This window comes from Cydia pomonella, chromosome 1 (genome assembly GCF_033807575.1).
Source record: "Cydia pomonella isolate Wapato2018A chromosome 1, ilCydPomo1, whole genome shotgun sequence".
In the NCBI taxonomy this organism is placed as follows: domain Eukaryota; kingdom Metazoa; phylum Arthropoda; class Insecta; order Lepidoptera; family Tortricidae; genus Cydia; species Cydia pomonella.
In genome coordinates, this window is record NC_084703.1 from 37,669,784 (window position 1) to 37,694,768 (window position 24,985).

At 38.1% G+C, this 24,985-nt stretch overlaps 1 protein-coding gene across 1 annotated transcript in view; it reads left to right on the top strand.

Moving 5' to 3' along the window:
• The window catches only part of LOC133522202 (regulating synaptic membrane exocytosis protein 2), a 52,393-nt gene extending 35,265 nt beyond the window's left edge, over positions 1–17,128 (top strand). The window contains 5 exon segments of the mRNA XM_061857438.1: positions 7,839–7,950; positions 12,135–12,297; positions 15,121–15,318; positions 15,992–16,126; positions 16,835–17,128. Of these exon segments, the coding sequence (XP_061713422.1) occupies positions 7,839–7,950; positions 12,135–12,297; positions 15,121–15,318; positions 15,992–16,126; positions 16,835–16,837 (611 nt within the window). The 3' untranslated portion in view covers positions 16,838–17,128.
• The last annotated feature ends 7,857 nt before the right edge of the window (positions 17,129–24,985 follow it).

Here is a 24,985-nt window from a genome sequence, read left to right on the forward strand (position 1 = left end):
ACTGAGACATAATGCTCGATTTTTACTGATCAGTGTATTCCGGGGCTCTTAACTTCTAGCAGCATTCCAAACCTATATTTTTTAATGATCAACAAATGTATGGTTGAACATAATACAAATGGATGAACACAAATAAATGTACACTTAAAAATTTTGGCGGTATCTCGTTGGCTCATGGAATTCATATAATTAAAAGTGCTTTGGAGTCAAGTCAGGCTTGCCTTGGTTATCATCTTCGAGGATGCAAGAATTCTATATATAATAGAAACTGGTACATTTTCTGTACTAAAATGAGACCCAGTGTGTCCCTTTTCCCATGTTTAAGTTATAATTTTTTAAATGTTCAACTGAGTTTCTTTTATCGACTCCATTCTAACAAATACAAATGTTTGAAAAAATAAAACATTTGGAATTCAAGAATCTCAAAAGAACTAGCAACAACTTTATTAACAGCATTTTTTGTTTATATAGATAGTTTTGTTTATAACTACAGAAAATCATTCTCATTTTTTTGTTATCACTCGTTATGGCTAACTAATCATACAAATCAATTTATCTATATATAATATGTATTTACCTTAATGTATCGCTCCATAAAATATTCAAATAATTTGATACATTATTAAACTTATATACGACATAAATAGAAATAGATGTCATATATCTACTAAAGAAAAAGTACTCAAGTCCACCGTTAAACGACTAAGTTTTTAAAATAAATTTGAAACGTCTGAAAACTCGAAAATAGTAGACAATTTCAAACGTGTTTTTAATAAAACATACAATTGGTATTGTATTATAATGCTAAATATATTAAATACCCTCATGGAGGTACAAAAAGGCTGATCTAGAGTAGGTTACTTGCGTCAAGGTTCCGTTCTTGTGTGGCAATATAAGGTATAGCCTTGATTAAAACCAAAGGGTATAGCCGGGTAAGCACCAAACTACCCTTAGCAAAAAAAAAAAAAATTCCTTATACTGGATTATTAACCTATATATATATATATATATGTCTATGTAGTGCTTTCACCAAAAATTAAGCCTGAAATGCTTGAGGTTTAAAAAAAATAACATTTTTATTTTATTACAGCCAAAGTAGAAATCAGATTTCTTTGTAATTTGGGTATGTTGAATATACAATTAAGGTCGTTTTTTGAAAAAAAAAAATTGAATTATCTCGTGAATAAACAGCAAAAAAATTTAGTTGAAAATTTTCCAAAAAATTAAAAAAATACGTGCAAGATTGCGACGGTTTTCAAATTTACATATTTCATGTAGAATTTAATAATGTTAAATTTTTTTTTTTTCAAAAGTTAAAATCGGGATTAACAGTGTGAAAAACTCGAATTTGTACATTCTTTTCAGTTAAATCGGTTAGTATGCAGTCTTGCATGTGTCATAATATCATATACTGCCTGCCCCGCCGCCGCGGGCCACGGCGGCGGGTGGGGCGCCGGCTCCCGACAGTCCACATTGTAAAATCTACTCGACCAATTTAAGAAGGCTCCGTTTCCTTCTTAATTTGGTCGAGTAATAATTTTTTTAACCAACTATTAGGTATCAAATGTTAGTTCAAAGAGGTTTTATCACACCAAACATAATTTATAGATTAAATTATCTCGTAAATTACATGAATGAATAAACATAACATTTTATCGATTTGACCTCCATCCGTCGAATAGAAATACGAAAATATTAGCTTTTTTTACATTTTTTCAATTGGCTGTTTGGCGAATTCGTTCGCGCCTTTGCCATGCGCGCGCATTGGAATCGTTCATAAAAAAAATAACGCGCCAGCCATTTTCCTTATTTGTCAGTAGTATTAGTATTTAGTAGTAGTATTTCAGTTATGCATGTTTTTAGTTTATATATTGTCGAAAATGTCATTTTCAAGCATTGAAAATGTAGAACACATAAAATTGACGCTGCCAGTAATACTAATGTTAGGGAGGCGAATAGGGGAATTTTCGGTAATACTCGAGCGTGGCAGTTTAAGATATGAGAGATACCTTAGACCTAATAGAACAACCTAGTAAAGTATTTAGCTCTATATGTAGTGACGCGCGCCTAGGATAGACGATCAGATTAGTAAAAAAAAATCGATAGTCTGAAATACTCGAGCGCGTCAGATTAAGATATTGGGGGTTGATTTTAGTGTTTTAAGACTAAATTTAACTAATCTGACGATAAGTCCTTGACGCCGCCGAGTTATAGGGTCGCGAACTTGTAAAAAAAAAACGTTAATCCGGCATTCTCGAGCGCGATTTCTTTTAATTTTATTTTGAAGAATATAATCTAAAACTTACTAAAAATACAAAATCTGCCGGTTTCTGCATGACCGGAAGTGTGGAGGAGCCATTTAGTCTTCCGAAAAACGCGTTGCGGCATATAAGTCGCAAACGATACATTTTACAAAAAAAAGTTTAAATAAACAAAAAAGGTAATTTTATTATACACAAAAAAGGTCTCTTTACATTTTTGTCCAAAGTTAAAACTTTTTGACTTGAAGCATCATAAAAACTCAAACTCCCGGTTTTTTTGAGTATATCACGAAAACTGAGGGTGTTAAAAATAATTGATATGAAATAACGATGATTAAATTATGTGAAAGAAGAAGAAGATGAATTGTATTGAGCAAAAATGTAAAGGTCATATATATTAATTATTATTATTATTGTAGTTTGTGGGCCTTTGACTGCCACGTCGACCAGGCATTGGTCTATTGTGACAGCCCTTTAAAGTTCATTACTGATGCCCGTTGAATCCAGGAAATTCCAGATTCTTTGGGCCGTAATGTTGTGTACCTCATAGGGTTGCAATACGTACCGCCCTAAGTGGGTACTTCTTTTTGACATTAGTGGTCCACAGGAGCAGAGAATGTGCATTGCAGTCTCCTCTGAGTCATGGCAGAACCTGCATGTCGCGTCTTGTTTCTTTCCAATTTGAAACATGTGTTTGTTCAATTTACAGTGTCCAGTCAAAATTCTGGTCACCGCGCAGGCTTTGTGTCTTTTGAGCCCTAGAAGCTCCCTAGCAGTTTTGCTGTTGAACCCTTTGATTAGAGCTTTCGAGTGTTCTTGTCCTTTTACGAACTTCCACCAATCGTTTGCCCTTATTTTTTCTAAATTGCTGAGCAGTGAATATGCATCCCGTTTTGTGATTCCACAGATCGGTTCTGGGCCGACCAGGGGTGTGTCTGCGCCCTTTCTAGCAAGTTCGTCCGCTTCTTCGTTTCCGTTAATGTCGGAGTGCCCTGGTACCCATCTAAGTGTGACTTTGTTGGAGTTTGTCAGTGCATTGAGGTTTGTTTTACAGTTCTGGACTAGTTTTGAGTTTGACTCAAGGGATTCTAGTGCCAGCAGAGCAGCCTGGCTGTCTGAGTTGATGTAGATATGTTGGTGTCGTAGGTTTTTATCCAGGTTAATCTCCGCACATTTGTTGATGGCGTAGACTTCGGCCTGGAAGGTTGAGGCCTGTGTGCCCATGCTGACGCTGGCTCTGAGCTTAGGTCTCTCACCATAGATCCCACATCCTACACCAATGCCTTTCTTGGAACCATCCGGGTACCAAATATGGCTTCCCTCTTAGACGTACATTTGGTCGTTGGTCCATTTGTCTCTAGGAGGTATTTCTACTGTGTACAGTTTAGTGAAATGACATTCAGTGTGCGTGTCATCGGTGGGCATGCTAAGGGTTCTATTTGCAAAAACCCAGGCCTTTAGTTTGGTTAATGCTTGAGAGCGCCATTTTGGCCTGTTTAGCATGCATATTCTGTAGACCCACTGCTTAGCCTCCTTTTGCACCTGCAAGTGGAGTGGTATAATATCCAGCAGTGCGTCTAGGGCCGCCCCCGGTGTCGAGGAGAAGGCCATATATAACAATACAATTATAATACAATTTTTATATCATTTCATTTTTTTATACAATAAATAATACAATTCGTACTATATTTCATCTACATTTACGTTGGTTGCATCTATCGCTTTATTGTCATTCTTAAAATCCCCGTTTTATCAAGGAGAAAGAAAGGAAAAAAAAGAAACCAAAAAACCTTTTTCGGTCAGATTAAGAGAACCCACCAACATTTTTGTCAGATTAAGAAAATATGCTTTCAGGATACCGAGATAAACCTCCCCTATGAAAATCTGACGCGCTCGAGTATTTCAAAAAAACTTTTTTTTTTTGCATTTTCAAAAATTCATCGTAACTTATCGTCAAGCCGAAATCGTCAGTTTTTTTAAAGGGAGCTTCCTTGGGGCCTACTTAACACCCCTTCCGAAAATCTGACGCGCTCGAGTAATTTTTTTTATTTTGAATTTTTGACTACTTTATATTCCTACCCCCACCACGCAAACCGGCAGATTAGTATACCGTTGTTATCAGAGGCACTTGGGGCATACGTAGTATGAATATCTGACGCGCTCGAGAATGCCCAAGTAACTGTTTTTTTTAACATTTTTGAAAAACCGTACACGCCAAACCCACCGCTAAAATGGTTTTTATCATACGAGCTTTTCTTTTCGAAATTATTTGATCTTTCGATTTTGATAGGTCTCGACGGCGCCGTTGAATTACGCCATTTAGCTACCTCGCCTCCCTAACTAATAGAGGCAAGAGTCGAGAACGATAGCCGTTTACCATCAAAATCGGGTGAAAAATAATTGGCGGCATATGAAACTTTTATTCAATGGAAAATCAGCAATAACGCCCAGTCTTTGTTGAAAAACGTGTTGGTAAATAGCTTACTTCAATGAACTGGCGAATAAGTGCCTACAAGCCCAGCACGCTTTGGTGCAATTATTCGATGTTAAAACTGTGAGTCACCATTTTTAAAAACTTTTACTTTTTTGACAAAAAAAATCTAATTTATAAGTTTTGTTTTTTTCCTCGCAAGTGTGTTGAAAAACATCGTATGAAACGCGTATGCATTGGTCATTACACACATCGGCTTTCTTATTGCGCGCTCGCTTACAGCTCGCGCGCACAATATCGCCTTGTGTGCATTGACCAACTTGTATCATAATGTACTAGTACCTGGGCGACCGAGCTTTGCTCGATTATAACTATTTATTGTAATATGGTGGTGTATAGGTGATAATCTTAACTAAAAATTTTTACTAAATTAAACTTGTCTAAAACAATAAAAATTAAAAAATTATATATAAACTTGAACATATAAAAAAAAAACAAAAGTTAGTCACCGGGCGAGATTCGAACCCGTAACACTCGTTTAGCAGTCCGCGTCTTAACTAGTCTTAAAGATTGCGTTCACAATTTACTTCATTCGTTTATTGTCTACTTTGCTTGTATGAAGAGAAAGACATGGGATGTTACAAATTCGAGTTTGTCGCACTGTAAATCCCGATTTTAATTTTTGAAAAAAATATATGTTAAACATTATTAAATTCTAAATGATATATATAAATTTGATGACTGTCACAATCTCGCACGTAATTTTTTAATTTTTCTGAAAATGTTCAACTCAGTTTTTTAGAAAACGACCTTAATTGTATGTACAACATACCCAAATTACAAAGAAATCGGATTAGTAGCTTGGCTGTAATAAAATAAAAATGTTTTTTCTTTTTTTAATTTTTTTTTTTAAAACCTGAAGCATTTGACGCTTAATTTTTGGTGCAAGCACTACATATATATAGGTTAATAATCCAGTAAAAGGATTTTCTTTTTCGCTAAGGGCAGTTTGGCCATGCTTACCCGGCTATACCCTTTGTTCATATATATACTTAGAGAATCAAACTGTCTTTGTCTCACGCTAGTCACTAGCACCCAAAAGAAAGGGATGAGTCTAATTTTCCTGGTCCTAGTGGTCCTTATTGACTGACAAGTTGTGTTTGCCAGACTATCACTTGTAGGTTCATTATATGTGTTCGGATCAGAACAGTATTGCCCCGATCGATTACAAAAATGATCTGTTTTATACTTACATATACATTATATGATTGAGGTAAAAACTAACGTAACTTATTGGTATAGTGTACACGGCGTATCACGAGGAACCCGAAAGATTTTAACCACGCACTTCTGAAACCAAAGAAGGAATAAAATTTATAGGTTTAGGTTTTTTTCGTTTTTTAATGTATTTGTATATAAAAATCAAATTTTATTAGTAAACTTGTCACATAAAATGATTTTGTCCTTTTTTCGCAAAACCTAGTTTTTGCAAAGTGTTATTTGTCACTTTTCTTCTGCATATATCATTCAGGATATTTTAGTGGAGGCAGTTATAAAGTTTACCCAAAAAAATTAAGCTATGAGCTTCATCACACATGTTACTTGAGTAATACTAAGCATTTCTAGTCCGGGAGGTAATAAGAAATGTGCGGCTAGTCGGGGAGAGTGGGGTACAAAGATGGCTGCCACACGTCATCTTTAAAAAAATCTATTCTCGTACTGGTGGCTAATAGGGCAAGTTTGATATCATTTTCGCATAAACCGAACACGTAAAATTCCTTGTTGATATTAGTTTTTTTGAGTTTCATAGTAATATTACAAGTTTTGAGAGAGAGATTTTTGCTTTGAGAGCTAATAACTTTTATCCATAATTTTATATTAGTATTGTGACAAAAAATACAATAATACTGCGCAATTCATGCAAATTCAAAAAATATACACTTTAAATAATGTTCCAACGCAAAAATATGGTGAAAAAAATATATTAAATGACCGCAGCGTGGGTAGCTCGACTCGCGTTAGGAGTCGATTATCTCACAAAATGGTCGAGTAGGAGTATCTGTTTATGCTTTCTTTGTTAAATTTTATGATGCTAAATAAAATACTTTCTATATGTTTTTATGAAACAATTTAATGCCCTTTGTTTCCGGTACAAAAACATAATTCTGTGCACTTTTAAAGCTAAGATAGTTAATTTTTTAAGTAGGCATAATATGATGCGAAATAACACGTCACATAAAGCTACGCCGGCTCTAACCCTATACCTCTGACCCGAGAAGATTTAATCCATTATTTATTTCATTATTTTTTTCAATTGGCAGTAACTCTGGAACTAGGTGAATCCAGAAAACTTTATAGGACATTTTAGTCTTAAAATATGATTAGGAGTACACTATTCAAATCTTTCGGGTTCCTCGTGAAATACCGTTATTAATGTTAGAGACAGTACGTATTATTATTTTCTTAATATGAATGTGGTCTGGGCTGGTGTTCGCTCCCAAGCTAAAGTCGGAGCAAGATAACCAAAGATAACTCGATAACAACAATATGACGTTTATATTGATGACCACTCTCTCTCTCTTTGTTCTATTCAAATCGGTGCAAAGTTCGTATAGACGGACTCTATTAAAATAATAATTTTATTTAAAAATCGACGTGTTGTTAGTACTGAAACCGTCACGCAGGGAACCTTATTATAACACGTTTCAGTCAATTGAAAACAATCAAATATAACGTTTAAGGAGTTCTAACAAAGCCACTTCTTATACCTACCACAACACAACTTAAGTAATATATATGAATTCATTCTATGATACGCAGATCGTACAACCACCATCAAATAACCAGATTTTATCATAGATCATGTGCAATGGTCATAACTGTCATAAGTAAAAGATTCACTACCAATACTACCATTGTGTGTGCCACGTATTTTCATGTTTAGGAAATGAGGCCGTTAAACAAATGTATGTACAATGTTGTGGGTACGGGTACTGAATGTGTTGTGACGTTGTATTGTACCGGTGGCGGCGGCGTGGGCGGCGGAGTGGCGCGTGGCGACGGTGGCGACGCGGTGCCGCGGCCGCACGCCCGCGCCCGCGCCGCCTGCGACCCCCCGCCTGCTAACGTCGCGCTTGTCCGCGTAGAAGGCGGCGGCGCGCGGCGCAAGCGTACCCAGCCCACCACCACCACCTTCCAGCGCTCGCACGAGGTGTATGCCGCCAGCCTCGCCTCCATATCTAGCTCGGAGGGATCCTCGTAAGTCGCTCGCTGTCCGCTCCGACCCAAGTCGCCATTCGCTGATTACCCGCCAAACTCGACTCTTCTAATATGTGCGCATTGATGTTGCTCGCGTCTTCTTCTCTAATCCTCTCTGTTATGCCTCTCGTCTTGTAAGCGCATGAACTGGGACTGTGTTGGTGTTTCTCACTTCATTCTTTTTATTCACGTTCAGCACGCATCAGTCTTCTCTCGCTTAGGCAACGCACACTTTCGATAATGTGATATGTAACTTTTATTAGTCCCTCCTGTCATAAGCTTCGTGGCACAGTTCCTGAGTCAATAGCTATACTCTGTTTACTGGGGTCAGGAAATCCTTTAAGTTGCACGAGTGTCGTTGGAATTTAAATGTTGCCTGATCTGAACGCCTATGATGTTTGCACTAATTTAAATATTATTTCAGATTGTTTGTCAAATTTATATATATGTCTGATCAATGTACATTCACCGCCACTCACACCACACACCTATTACTTGATTTCCATGCATGTTTCACTATGATTGATATATACATTTCATAAATCATTGATAATGAGAAGGAATAAGTTTGGGGCGCTGTTGTAGTGTCAATCCTCTGAACTTCTTGCAATTATGGCAAATGGCTGGTTTTATAGTCAATTGAATTTTCTATACTAGTTTGTAATAATTTAAAACTACTCTTAAAGTATCTACCTAAGTAAAATCCAGTACCAGTATTTAATAGTAGGTAGGCCCCTTATAAAAAATGTATAGTTACAAATATATAGTAATTTAAAGAATTGTTTGTCTTTAGTAATATAATCTTAGCGCCTTTATTTGGAATAGTGAATAATCAAGGCGATTTGTATTTTTTACGAAGCTTTAGTTACTGTCTAGCACTTGCTCAGTTTTTCCTCCTAGATTCCTTCAATTTTCTACCGTACTTTCCACATAGGAAGAACCTTGACTTTTACCACTCGATGCATCTGAAAGACTACCGCCCTCTTCTTCACTATTGTATCAATGTTGTCATTGTATATGTTGTAATTTTTTTATGAATTTTCTGATCCTGTGGTAGTTTTGAAAATCGAGGACTGGTGGATAAAACAAGGCTCTGGTATTACATGTAACCTAGTTGTAATTTTGTGATCACTATTAAACTAAGTCGCATTTTTAATTAGCTGTAAACTGATTGATATCAATTTATTTATTTTACAGTATATATGGTGCTAATTTACCGCACTAGCGCGATAATTAGCACATTACGTAACTATGTCGACAACAAATGTACTGTAAAACGTTATACAATACAAGTTCCAAAAATAGGAAATTCGCAACGAATGGCGATAAATTAAAACACGACCGAAGAGTGTTTTAAATCGACACGAGTTGCGAATTACCTATTCACATATGTATGTACTATATATTATTGTTTAATCATTTAACGCATTACCCACATACTTACACACAAGTAATCAATAGAAATAGTAATAGTATTGTGCTTAAACAGTACCCACAGTAGTGATCACATCAAATAAGTATGTGATCGTTTCAATAAGTCAGTTTGCGCAAGTTAATTCGAATGTGACTTCGGGCAAACCGGAAATTTTAACCACTGAGCCTCGATGTTCGATTTGTTATGCATTGGTAAAATAAGTACACCTACACACAGTACGAGTACTGCGACAGATGAGGTTGAAAACATGAAGTTCATTGGACAGAAAGGCACACTGCTTGTTCCTAACCAGTGGGCGAATCGATATTGATAAAGATACATAACGATTTTATTTTTCAAGTAGGCATGTTAGGTACAATGTGCTTATGAACGTATAATAAAGCTACGCCGGCTCTAACCCTACACCTCTGGCCCGAGAAGATTTAAATCCCTCCTAAATTGTAGGAGGGTATCCCATATGGGACCGGCAAGAAACTCGGAGGGATTGTGAGCGACTTTATTATATTATGACTTATTTCCTAATAAAGTTATAATGACATGTGAATATTGAAGAAAAATCCAGTCCAGACTTTACTTATTATAAATTGAAGTAATAGTAACACAAAAAATAAACAAGTAACTGTAACTCCTAACGTAGATATAACTAAATAACGACATTTGAAGACAGACCCATAGGATATGCGGAACTAAGTTCTTACTGCCCAAGTATGCTTTCATGATATCCGTTAAAAATACTAAAATACTAACAGTACGATTAAAGAGCTCAACGGGGGGGGCGGGTTTAAATCGGCAACGCGCATGTAACTCCTCTGGAGTTGCAGGCGTACATAGGCTACGGAGACTGCTTACCATCAGGCGGGCCGTATGCTTGATTGCCACCGACGTAGTATTAAAAAAAAGTAATTTTCTATTTTACTATTACGACAGTGATGTATCCAAAAAAACCACTTTAGCTTAAAATGTTTAACTCGTAACACTTTAATAATTGTTGTTTTCAATCTTAATAAGTACTTATATGAAGTCTATTATTTATTAGGGTCTTATGACCTTGCGTCTTGAAATCTGACTAACAAACAGGTCTTTATATAATATTAAACCAATGCATAGCAAATTCTATATAATGAATAACTTACACATATCTAACGTCTATATAATTTTTTAAATCTGTACTCAAAACCTAAGCACTAACAATTCACTAAACTAAATAATTAAAGGCGAACCGATAGCTACTGTTTCAAAACACATTCCTATCGATTCGATGGTTGAGCACCCAAGCAACTATAAAACAATCTAACCAATCCTTTCACTGACTGAAGAACCGATGCCAAAGCAAAGCTCTACAGCTACAAAGAGCTTTCGCTACATGGCGGAAAGACATGCTACAGGCTACAGCGTATCCCTCGTAGCACACATATGCAGCGAGAGATAATGAGGCGTCGTATACGCAACGTGTTAACCCCACACCAGGACCTTGAGCTGTACCTATGCTGATTTAAAAAAAAAATTAAGTTTTAATATTGTTATATGACCTCGCCAAGTGTGTAAGTGCCAGCGATCGTCAAAGCCGTATCATAAGAAAATTAAAACCATAATAAATTATAAAATCTCAATATATAATCTTTGTGGCCAGATTCTTATTCGAAAGGATATTCAAACTAGGGAATGCAATCTCACACCAAGATTGGCGATTCGAGATCTCGCACGAAAAATCTGAATCGAGATTGAGTGTTTCGAGATGTGACAAATTAATAGTTATTTTATTTAAAAAAAAAACACTAAGAATTTAGTATATTTTACTTTTGCGGTACGTCATATTATATTTTGAAAATAAAAACAAGAAAACAACCAAAAATTACCTAGCTCTAATTTGCATCTAAGTATGAAAAAGTGGTATTCATTATTTTTAATTATAATTAGTTATAACGTGTTGTGTTGGACGTTCAAAATCAGCATTTTAGTTCGCTATGTATTTTGAAAATGATTTCGAAGCAGGTGCACTAACGTGCTCAGTTGATATTTTTGTCAAGCAATGAGCACCTTACATAAAAATGTAGCGTAAGCGAACAAAAATCATATAATCATTATGGGTAACGTAAGTTCGCCCAATTTTTCCGCACAGAGTGCGCCACAGTTCTTTTATAGTCAGCTAAAGCAGGCCGCACACATGAAAGGGATGAACCTAAGGTCTAAAAGATTGCTCAAAACAAAGTAAGTAATTCACATGGAACAATATTTCAATCTCGTTCGAAATCTGAAAAAAAATCAAGATCTCTAACGAGATTACAAAAATCGAGATTTCCTGTCAACGTGCGAGATCTCTAAATTTCGATATCGAGATTGCATTCCCTAATACAACACAACATAATTTATCACGCTGTAAAAGGCTGATTTAGATGTTTGACGGTGCATGCCAGACAGTAAATGGTGCCAGTGTTTACAAGAAACTAGGCACAAATCTCGCGAGATTGGCGCGATAGGTTTGTTACTTAAGTTTAATCGGTCTTATATTAGCTTTGTTATCGCTTCGCCCTTCATTTTAATAACCAATTGTCTATTATTCCAAAATCCTATGCATGCGAGAGATATATATATATATATATATATGTTAGTGGATAGGTGTAAATCTAAATAATGTATTTATAGTATGTTTGTGTATATCCCCGCCACAAATACATTTGTGTACTAACCTTTGTGAGTAAAAAGCATAAGTAACCCGAAAAATGATATTATCGAATATACAATTTGGTAGATGGTCACCCGGCATGCGTGGGTCGGGCTCGTCGGACGGCGGTGGCCTGTCGGACTTCATCGACGGCCTAGGTCCCGGACAACTAGTTGGACGCCAGTTGCTCGGGGCGCCTACGTTGGGCGATGTCCAACTTTCCATGTGCTACCAAAAAGGCTTCCTTGAGGTACGGTTTCCGTTCGTTATGACATGTTTATATGAGGAAATTATTACATAAGGCTGTTCCGCGCGAAGCGTCCGTTTTATTTAATCCTTTGACGCCCACAGACGCGCACAGTTATAATTACTATGGCTCGCAGGCGTGGCGTCCAAACGGTTTATTAACTACTGGTATCTCATATGTTCGTCAAATCATAATTATTTTAGTAGATAATGCGGGTAGACAGGTCCTCTCTAGAGCTCTACCCTCAACTACTAACGAACTTCGACTAAAGGGGTTCACTCATGATACGATTAATCACTTCTATTAATCTGACGAAAATCGTGACAATCGGTCGAAAATGCCATTCAACACACGGAGCAATGGGGAAGGCGGCTGCCAAACTTTGCTACTAGGTGGCGCCACTAGAGTTTGTGACATGACATTTTCATGAGGATCCATTGTATTGCGTTAAACAGACGATTATTATTACGAACATGAAAATATCCTACATGCTCCTGTCAAAACAAAACTTTCTATTTGAATGGCTGTGAAACTATCCGACAGTTTCTCGGCCTTAGATACAAAGTTTAATACTTATACAGAGAGTTTAATTATGAAGTTTTATTAAACATTGGTTTATTAAATACAAATATTTTTTTAAGTTAGAACGAGTTGGTCAAGTTGACTCTTACTCTAGTGGCGCCATCTACAATTAGCTTTCAGCCGCCTTCCCCATTGGTCGCTACGATCGATGCGCGATCGAGGGATTCAGCGCTTATACACGAAGCAATTGGTCGTTACGATCGTGCGTCGTCGTTGCGACGCCTGGGTCAAGGATGAGACAAAAAGCAAATCGTTAGTCGCAAAGAGTATTACAATTAGGGTTTCTTCCCCGAGGCGGGAAAAAAAACTTAATGCCTCGAGAACTACAGAAATAAATTTCTTGTTATAGTAAAAAGAAAACACGCGTATAAGACGTGATGTGTATATAGTGTATTTCTTTAGGTACATAAATAAATATAATAGTGTAGTGTTCCTGCCGGTGAGTAAGGTTGCCAGAGCTCAACGAGGGGATGGGCGGGTTTAGGGTCGGCAACGCGCATGTAACTCCTCTGGAGTGTCGCAGGCAAACATAGGCTACGGAGACTGCTTACCATCAGGCGGGCTGTATGCTTGTTTGTCATCATCGTAGTGTTCATAATAACTTCTAAAATAACAGAATGAAAAATCTATAAAAAATATATGATATACATTACCATGCAAACTTCCACCGAAAATTGGTTTGAACGAGATCTAGTAAGTAGTTATTTTTTAATACGTCATAAATGTTACGGAACCCTTCATGGGCGAGACCGACTCGCACTTGGCCGCTTTTTTTAATTTTTAGGCAAAATAACACCGAATAATAAACTGCCTTGATCCGTCTCCTAACGCTCTGGCTTCAACAGATTTTCATATATGTAACATTTGAACTGCTATCCTCAAATGTCTAAAGAATTCATCTCTTGTAAGGTTCATTACTATGCTTCCTTTAGCATTAGAAAAAGGTAAACAATCTAGACGCGTCTTTTATTAAAACCGCTTTATAAAAACGAAAGTAATTGTATATGATTTATAATTGTTACATATTTGTCTCGACTTATTTTTCAAACGTGTTTTTTCAATGAAAAGACACGCCAAGATTAGATCGTTTATCTTATTTCTAAAGCTAAAAGACGAATTACTGGGCACTGTAATAACAAATATTACAAAAATAATTTACTATTAATAAATCAAATCATCACGATATATTCCTATTGGCAAAATAGCACAATTTTAACAGATTTATTGTTACGTTGAGTAAGTATTAGTAAATCTTCTGTAAGTTTGTCAAATCGAGTTAAATTAATTGGGTGAATCAAGTTTTTTGTTTTGTTATCCTGTCCCGTTGTCCAAGGGACAACAGTGGCACAGTTTGTTTGAAGAGACGGTGTATGCTGTTCTATTAACATGCTTAGTAAGGGGCCCATTATGGACATTGGTTATAATGACCACAAAAACGCAAGTTTGATACATTTAAGTACCATAAAATCAGTATTTCAATGAACTTTTGTCCCCTGGACAACTAATCGTAACCATGGCAACGAGTGACGCTAAAAAGTTGATTCACCCAATTCACTTGTATATTCTTGCCTAATAATAAAGCACCATATTGTGGTTTGTTTACATTTTGATAAATACCTAAAGAAATACGCAATTTTTTTTAATACTACGTCGGTGGCAAACAAGCATACGGCCCGCCTGATGGTAAGCAGTATCCGTAGCCTATGTACGCCTGCAACTCCAGAGGAGTTACATGCGCGTTGCCGACCCTAACCCCCTCCCACCCCTCGTTGAGCTCTGGCAACCTTACTCACCGGCAGGAACACAACACTATGAGTAGGGTCTGGTGTTATGCACCTATAGTTTTTTTGTTTGTTATTGAAGTTTTGATTATTAAGTGCAACTTATGGTAATTAAAAATTTACCATTTGTATGATTATTGATCTCACCTACGACTTCTATGCATCTGATTTGTAATAATGCAAAAAAAAGTGAAAATAACAAATAATTCTCGAGATACTCGAGAAACTCGAGAAATCCTGGCCGAGAATTCCCGTGCCTCGAGAAATGAAAAAGGCCGAGAAACCAGAAAACCTAATTACAATGTCGATTCATGTTTACGATATTCATGATTGCACGGGTTCGATTAAGTAAATCGTTAACGATATTAACATACACTATAAATCCGTCGTTTCGATTGGTCTGTAACGAAATATTAATCGTACCATGAGCCCTTTAGAGTACATAATATTCCTGTGTACTCAGGTGGAGGTAATACGAGCGCGTGGTCTTCAAGCCCGGCAGGGCTGCCGCACTCTTCCAGCGCCTTACGTGAAGGTATACCTCGTCAGCGGCAAGCGCTGCGTTGCCAAGGCGAAGACCAGCACCGCACGGAGGACCCTCGATCCCCTCTACCAGCAGACGCTCACGTTTCGGGAAAATTTTAAAGGATGTGTATTGCAAGTGAGTGTATTAGTAAACTCCTAGATACAATTATGAATATTATGATCGAGTCGCTTAACTTCAAACTCGGATAAATCCAACTGTCAGATTTTGCGATTTTGGTATTAAGAAGAGGTAGGTAATAGGGTAGAAATTTCCTAAGAGGGTCGATGGATTGGATTGGATTGGCATGGATTTATCCCTTTGAAGTTAAGCGACACGATTAGGCGGGTCCACACAGGGCGAGCATACGCGCGAGGCAATTTCCTCTGGGTGGACCCACCTATTGATGAACGTTTGGAGTGTCAAATGCGTTAAAACACATTGAACGTCAAAAGCCGTAAGTACCTTAAGTACACCTATAAAGTCCTTTGGCAATCAGAAGTAACGAAAATATATGTAAATGTACGAATATGTTTCTCTTTATACTCTCACCGTTGATTTTGAACTTAAAATAATAATTAAAAGCTTACAATTCTTTCCTGTAGCGTTTAAAGCAAGTGAAGCGAAATGCGAATAGCGATGAGCGAGTTTCCTTTGTGGGCCAGTACATTCTCTTATAAAACGTACTCGTCAGCATGCTGAACAATTAGCGAATAACAAATTAACACAGATCTCTGTCATTCACATAGTCGGTCGCTAGTCGCTTTCTACCGGTTAATTTAAGATGCGTTACAAATGGTGTTCGTTGCAGGTGACCGTTTGGGGCGACTACGGCCGCATCGAGGGAAAGAAGGTGTTCATGGGCGTGGCGCAGATTATGTTAGACGACCTCAACCTTTCCAATATTGTTATAGGATGGTACAAGCTTTTCGGAACTGTATCTTTGGTGAGTACCGCACGTCTTGACAGCGCTTTCAATGCTGGCATGTATTACAACATTTCCTCAGTGCCGCAAACGTATACAGTCAGACCAAGATAAGTTGGCAACAATTTTGAAATCCCAGACGGTGCAAGTGTCAAGTAAACGTCAAAAGTTTGACGTTTAAAATTACCCGTGCACCGTCTGGGCTATCAAAATCGCTGCCAACTTATCTTGGTTTGACTCTAAATACCTACATGGTAACAACTAACAGTAACTATACTTAAAAGTTACTGTGTACAACTTTTTGAATTGGTGCCACCGTCGCGTTTTTATCACCGCACCTCCCGCCAAAGAAACAAAGTTCATCTTCACTTTCTCGACACGTGGTAAACCAAGAACAAGCGGGCATCACGCTCGTTTTTGCCCAGAAAGTGCAAGTTGTGGAATGAGCTACCCTCTGAGGTGTTTCCCTTGCGCTACGACATGGAGTTCTTCAAGAAGCAGGTATTTAGGGTTCTCAAAGGTTGGCAACGCATAAGTGGCTCCTCCGATGTTGCTTATGTCCATGGGCGGCGATGACTGCTTCCCATCAGGCGGCTCGTCTGCTCGTTTGCTACCTATTACATATATTTAAAAAAAAACACGTGTCCAAGATACTGAATGCGATATAGTAAGGTAGGTATGGCTCATTGTTTACCGTGCGATGACATAATGAATTTTTATTTGTTTCAGTAACGGAGGTTTACCACCACCTTTAAAACGTTTGAACAACCTATATCATCAGAATAAAAATTAAATTGTCCAAATAATAAATTTAGTGATACTGCTTTAATATCATGATAAAACGCAAAATATCTTGAATATAGGAAATTTTCTATAAAACGAAAGTTAAAATTATTTATATTATCATTTTTCTTGTGAAATGCCTACCGGAGTTTTGAATAGATAGCATTTTATAGCAATGAAACAAATGTATAGTGTACTCAATAATATGTAATTAAGTATTAAAATAAAAGCCAAATTGCATGTCTGAGTTTATTTTTACCAATGTCTTTCCCTTTCTATAATGAGTTAAAACCAGAAGTAGCACCAAAGAATAAAGTAAGTATATTGGTAGCCGATATTGTTGTTAGGAAGAGACAGTTAATTTATTCGTGTCGATAAACGCCATCATCGAGGAAATTGTAGGTTGCACTAATTAACTGACCATTGGGTACCCTGACCATGGATGTAACGCGGCCATATTCTGTAGCGATTGCGGAAACTGCCTCGTAATGCATCTCACTCACCGATATACTCGTACTCGTGCCTCGTCTCATACCGAGACTTGCAGAATGCTCCGTCACTCATTAACCTTTTAATTAAGAAGCAAAACCAACTACAAACGTGTTGAAACGACAATGTGTTGAAGCGTTTAAGATTTGGCTTGGCGTCGGTGCCAATTGAACTCTGCTTCAAGCATATCAGTTGCTACCGCATATACCTAGTTGGTTACTAAATTCTGTTACTGCAATAATCTTTATCTACATAAAATATACGAACGAAAGTTAAATAAACTATATATTAAAAAGAAGTACACAAAATCAGGAATCACATATGACAATATCATTCAAAATGGCCTCCTCTGGCCTTGACACAGGCCCTCAAACGACGAGGCCAGTCATCAATAGCGGCACGCACGATTGTCATGCAGGGACCGGACCCGCTTACCCTAACCCGTTCAAAAACCCGGGTTATTGTAAAGCTGTGTTCCAAAAACCGCTTCATTTCGGTAAGCTTTTGATTGGCTTACCGGTTAAGAAACTAATCCTTTTATTTGAATTAATTCAGGTTAGCGCTTACCGATATTAAAAACCCGGGAAAGGGTTACCGCTTCAAGCGCTGATTAAATACGAACAAGCTGTTTTAACTTTTACGTGAACTGCATATGGTCTATTAACGTAGCGCCCGACGCGAAACACGGCGGTTCCATTCCCTACGTGCACGTGCGAGTGCGCGGCGCGGCGCTGCGGCAGTCGGTATTTGTCAAAGGCTTTGTAATTTGCCGACCTAATATTGCTAATTCAAACAAAAGTGTACGTTAAGTCAAGTAGCGCAGAACGTAGATTTCAAAACACATGCTAAAGTTTAAGGCAAATTACCTAATATGGTAAGGCATTGCATTGATTTTGGTATATTTTTGTTTAGTACCTATTACTCCTATTATAGTCACTTTCTTTATCGTTAGCTGTCTGTGCACATCTCCTGTATCAGTGGAACTCATCAATGGCTTCTAATAATTTTATCGAGTTCGGACTCATTTTAAAGGTCTTGACGAGTTCTTTACGATACACATGGTGGAGAGGGTCTGATGGTGGAATCGGAAGGTGTCGATGGAACTCATCGATAACTACTAATAATGCTATCGAGTTAGGGCTCATTTTAAAGGTCTTGACGAGTTCTTTACGATACACATGGGGGAGAGGGTCTGATGGTGGAATCGGAAGATGTAGATGGAACTCATCGATAACTACTAGTAATGCTATCGAGTTTGGTCTCATTTTAAATATCTTGACGAGTTCTTTACGATACACATGGTGGCGAGGGTCTGATGGTGGAATCGGAAGGTGTCAGTGGAACTCATCGATAACTACTAGTAATGCTATCGAGTTTGGGCTCATTTTAAAGGTCTTGACGAGTTCTTTACGATACACATGGTGGCGAGGGTCTGATGGTGTAATCGGAAGGTGTTGATGGAACTCATCGATAACTACTAGTAATGCTATCGAGTTTGGGCTCATTTTAAATATCTTGACGAGTTCTTTACGATACACATGGTGGCGAGGGTCTGATGGTGGAATCGGAAGGTGTTGATGGAACTCATCGATAACTAAAAGTAATGCTATCGAGTTTGGGCGCATTTTAAAGGTCTTCACGAGTTCTTTACGATACACATGGTGGCGAGGGTCTGATGGTGGAATCGGAAGGTGTTGATAGAACTCATCGATAACTACTAGTAATGCTATTGAGTTTGGGCTCATTTAAAATGTCTTGAAGAGTTCTTTACGATACACATGGTGACGAAGGTCTGATAGTGAAATCGGAAGTTGTCAATGGAACTCATCGATGACTTCCCATAATGCTATCGAGTTTAAGCTCATTTTAAATGTCATGACGAGTTTTTTACGATACACATGGTTGAGGTTCATCATTTTTGAAAACCTAAAACATTCCCTAAAACCTGTAAAACGACATCCATGACAACTTTTATGACAAGTTGCATGGCCGCCATCTTGGATTCCAAAATAGTCATGACTTTCGAAATCCGCACTCCCTAAAACCTATAAAACGACATCCATGACGACTTTTATGACAAATTGCATGGTCGCCATCTTGGATTCCAAAATAGTCATGATTTTCGAAATCCGCATTCCGTAAAACCTATACAACGACATCCATGACTATTTTTCTGACATATTTCATGGTCGCCATCATGAATTCCAAAATGATCATCATTTTCGAAATCCGCACTCTCTAAAACCTATAAAACGACATCCATGATGACTTTTATTAAATAGTACGTGGCCGTCATCTTGGAATCCCAAAATAGTCATCATTTTCAAAACCCGCACTCCCTAAAACCTATAAAACGATATCCATGACGACTATTATGACAAAAAACAAGGCTGCCATCTCGGATTCCAAAATAGTCATGATTTTTGAAATCCGCCCTCCCTAAAACCTAAAAAATGACTTCCATGATGACTTTTATGACAAAATGTGTGGCCGCCACCTTTGATTTCAAAATGGTCATCATTTTCGAAATCCGCACTCCCTAAAACCTATTAAACGATATCTATGACGACTTTTATGACAAATTGCATGGCCGCCATCTTGGATTCCAAAATAGTCATGATTTTCGAAATCCGCACTCCCTAAAACCTATAAAACGACATCCATGACGATTTTTATGACGTAGTACATGGTCACCATCTTGGACTCCATCCATGACGACTTTTATGACAAATTGCACGGCCGCCATCTTGGATTCCAAAATAGTCTTGATTTTCGAAATCCGCATTCCCTAAAACCTATAAAACGACATCAATAAAGACTTTTATGACAAATTGCATGGCCGCCATCTTGGACTTCGAAATGGTCATCATTTTCGAAATCCGCACTCCCTAAAACGTATAAAACGACATCCATGACGACTTTTATGACAAATTGCATGGCCGCCATCTTGGATTCCAAAATAGTCGTGATTTTCGAAATCCGCACTCCCTAAAACCTATTAAACGATATCTATGACGACTTTTATGACAAATTGCATGGCCTCCACCTTGGATTCGAAAATAGTCATCATTTTCGAAATCTGCACTCCCTAAAACCTATATAATGACATCCATGACGATTTTTATGACATTGTACATGGTCACCATCTTGGACTCCAAAATGGTAATCTTTTTCGAAATCTGCACTTCCTAAAACGTATAAAACGACATCCATGACAACTTTTATGACAAATTGCATGGCCGCCATCTTGGATTCCAAAATAGTCATGATTTTCGAAATCCGCACCCCCTAAAACCTATAAAACGACATCCATGAAGACTTTTATGACAAATAGCATGGCCGCCATCTTGGACTCCATCCATGACAACTTTTATGACAAATTGCATGGCCGCCATCTTGGATTCCAAAATTGTCATGATTTTCGAAATCCGCATTCCCTAAACCCTATAAAACGACATCAATAAAGACTTTTATGACAAATTGCATGGCCGCCATCTTGGACTTCGAAATGGTCATCATTTTCGAAATCCGCACTCCCTAAAACGTATAAAACGACATTCATGACGACTTTTATGACAAATTGCATGGCCGCCATCTTGGATTCCAAAATAGTCATGATTTTCGAAATCCGCACTCCCTAAAACCTATATAATGACATCCATGACGATTTTTATGACATTGTACATGGTCACCATCTTGGACTCCAAAATAGTAATCTTTTTCGAAATCTGCACTTCCTAAAACGTATAAAACGACATCAATAAAGACTTTTATGACAAATTGCATGGCCGCCATCTTGGACTTCGAAATGGTCATTATTTTCGAAATCCGCACTCCCTAAAACGTATAAAACGACATCCATGACGACTTTTATGACAAATTGCATGGCCGCCATCTTGGATTCCAAAATAGTCATGATTTTCGAAATCCGCACTCCCTAAAACCTATAAAACGACATCAATAAAGACTTTTATGACAAATTGCATGGCCGCCATCTTGGACTTCAAAATGGTCATCATTTTCGAAATCCGCACTCCCTAAAACGTATAAAACGACATCCATGACGACTTTTATGACAAATTGCATGGCCGCCATCTTGGATTCCAAAATAGTCGTGATTTTCGAAATCCGCATTCCCTAAAACCTATAAAACGACATCAATAAAGACTTTTATGACAAATTGCATGGCCGCCATCTTGGACTTCGAAATGGTCATCATTTTCGAAATCCGCACTCCCTAAAACGTATAAAACGACATCCATGACGACTTTTATGACAAATTGCATGGCCGCCATCTTGGATTCCAAAATAGTCATGATTTTCGAAATCCGCACTCCCTAAAACCTATAAAACGACATCCATGACGATTTTTATGACGTAGTACATGGCCACCATCTTGGACTCCATCCATGACGACTTTTATAACAAATTGCATGGCCGCCATCTTGGATTCCAAAATAGTCATGATTTTCAAAATCTGCACTCCCTAAAACTTATGTAACGACATCCATGACGATTTTTATGTCATTGTACATGGTCACCATCTTGGACTCCAAAATGGTCATCTTTTTCGGAATCTGCACTCCCTAAAACGTATGAAACGACATCCATGACGACTTTTATGACAAATTGCATGGCCACCATCTTGGATTCCAAAATAGTCATGATTTTCGAAATCCGCACCCCCTAAAACCTATAAAACGACATCCATGAAGACTTTTATGACAAATAGCATGGCCGCCATCTTGGACTCCAAAATGGTCATCATTTTCGAAATCCGCACTCCCTAAAACGTATAAAACGACATCCATGACGACTTTTATGAAAAATTGCATGGCTGCCAACTTGGATTCCAAAATAGTCATGATCTTAGAAATCCGCACTCCCTAAAACCTATAAAACGACATCCATGACGATTTTTATGACGTAATACATGGTCACCATCTTGGACTCCATCCATGACGACTTTTATGACAAATTGCATGGCCGCCATCTTGGATTTCAAAATAGTCATGATTTTCGAAATCTGCACTCCCTAAAACCTATATAACGACATCCATGACGATTTTTATGACATAGTACATGGTCACCATCTTGGACTCCAAAATGGTCATCTTTTTCTAAATCTGCACTCCCATAAACCTAAAAACCGATTTACATGATGACTTTTATGACTTACTGCATGGCCGCCATCTTGGATTCCAAAATTGTCATCATTTTCGAAATCGGAACTCCCTAAAACCTAAAAATGATGATTTTTATGACAAAGTGTGTGGCCGCCATCTTACTAAAACCGGATACAATAAGCATCTATATAGTAAGTCAACATTAACGAAAAGTACTTTTACGTCGGTAGTTACAATATAACTATCGTCAATCAATTACGTAATGCCCATCTCTGCCGCGGTGCCGCAGCGGTGGGGGAAAGGCGCGGGAGAGGGGTAAGGCTTACCCTAAACCGAAAGGTTACCGGTTAGTACATGCAAAACACAAACCGAATCAGCTCCTGTAAGCGGTAACCACTTGTTACGATTAGGTTAATCTGAATAATACGGGTTAATCATTATTGTTGGGTAACCGGTTGAACGGGTTACCCAAACGATTAGCTTATCATATGAAGGGGTTACCCATTCGAACGGGTAAGCCAAATGAACGGGTTTTCCGGTCCCTGTTGTCATGTCTAATTCCGTCACTGTCTTAACTATAGCCCGCTTGAGGGAGTCAAGATTTGTGTGGGGTTTAGCACAGGCTTTTTCCTCAATAACCTGCCATATGGCATAATCCAGGGGGTTAAGATCCGGGCTGGAGGACGGCCAGTCTTCGTGGGCAATAAAGTCAATTTTGTTCCTTAGAAACCAGGCTTGAGTTGTTTTTGCCTTATGTGCAGGAGCTGAGTCCTCTTGAAAGACCCATGGCTGGTTTTGAAATAGGGTGTGGCTTAAGGGCTTCACTATTGGTTCGAGAACGGTTTCCTGGTAAACTTTGGCCCCAGTTTTCACACCTTTTTTCACAGAAATGAACCTGTGTTAGCCCTGAGTATGATACACCCAGCCAAATCATCACATAAGAGGGATGATGGCCTCGTTGCACTCTCGGAACAACCGCAATCGCCTCTTGACTGTTTTTTAGGGTTCCGTACCCAAAGGGTCAAACGGGACCCTAATACTGAGACTTCGCTGTCCGTCCGTCCGTCCGTCCGTCCGTCCGTCCGTCTGTCACCAGGCTGTATCTCATGAACCGTGACAGCTAGACAGTTGAAATTTTCACAGATGATGTATTTCTGTTGCCGCTATAACAACAAATACTAAAAACAGAATAAAATACAAACATAATTTTTTGCCGTTTTTATAAATAATGGTACGGAACCCTTCGTGCGCGAGTCCGACTCGCACTTGCCCGGTTTTGCATACACTCTTGTCATTCTGGCGGTTACAACATTCTTCAATGGTATTTTTTTTTTCATCTGTAAATAGTATTTTTCGGTGGCCATTTTGTGCGTACCGCTTCAATAGCACGCGACTTCTCTCTAGCCTCATAGTCTTTAATCGTCCATTAAGCAAATGACCTTTTTGTCTGCGGTAAGCGTGTAGGTCCAAGGTCTTCATTGATAACTTTTTTTAGAGAGCTTCTCTTCACAGACATCTGTATTGCCAACAACTTTTGCTTCCGGACGGGGTTTCTTGCAATTCTCGCCTTCACTGCCTTTATTAGAGCTGGGGTCCGAACGGTGCGTGGTCTTCCAGACCTCTTGCGATCATCGAAGCTCCGAGTACTTTTGTATCTATTAATTGTGCGATAATCAAATTGTTTGTTGATTTTTAGGTTTTCAAGCAACTTCAAAATCATGTTTGGTGGGTGCCCACATTTGTGCAACGCAATTACTGCGATACGGTTCTCTTTTAGGCCCCAATTTGTTATAGATACGACGAGATAAGTGTTATGTGTGGTATATAATTATAGCTCACAATATCACCACATAATGTCATTTTTTATTCTTTCGGTAGCATTTGTTTTAACGGAAATAAAGAGGTTGCAAATCGAGTAACAGAACTTAGTAACCAACTAGGTTATCGAGTTTTTATTTTATTATTTTACCACTTTGTCAACAGATTTACATACCCGTGCCAAATTGCAGCTTTCTAGCACTAACGGTCAGCGAGCTAAGCCGGGACGATTACGGCGAACCTATGTATAAGGGTTCCTAGTTGACTACGGAACACTAAAAACCGTCCGTCACAAGTCAGAATTAAAAGGGAAGCCCCCTTTTAGTCTGACCACTGAAGGATGTTCATTCAATTAAAGTGGTTCAAGACAAAAAACCTCCCTTCCTTACGTTTACGGGATCGTACCTTAAACAATTGCATAAATTGTAAATAAAACAGGGTTTGTGTTCAACCTTACACTTGAAGTGATTTATTTGATGAATATTATGACTGTAAACAATAGTTAACTTTCGTAAACGTTGCTTATTTTATAACTAAGCCATTAACGAGGCCTACAGAATTGCATAATTTGATAGTCGTATCTAGGTACAGTGGGTACATAGATTGGGGCATTAACGCTTCTGAAGGATTCTGGACAGTTTCCATTCCAACGTTGTGTAAACAG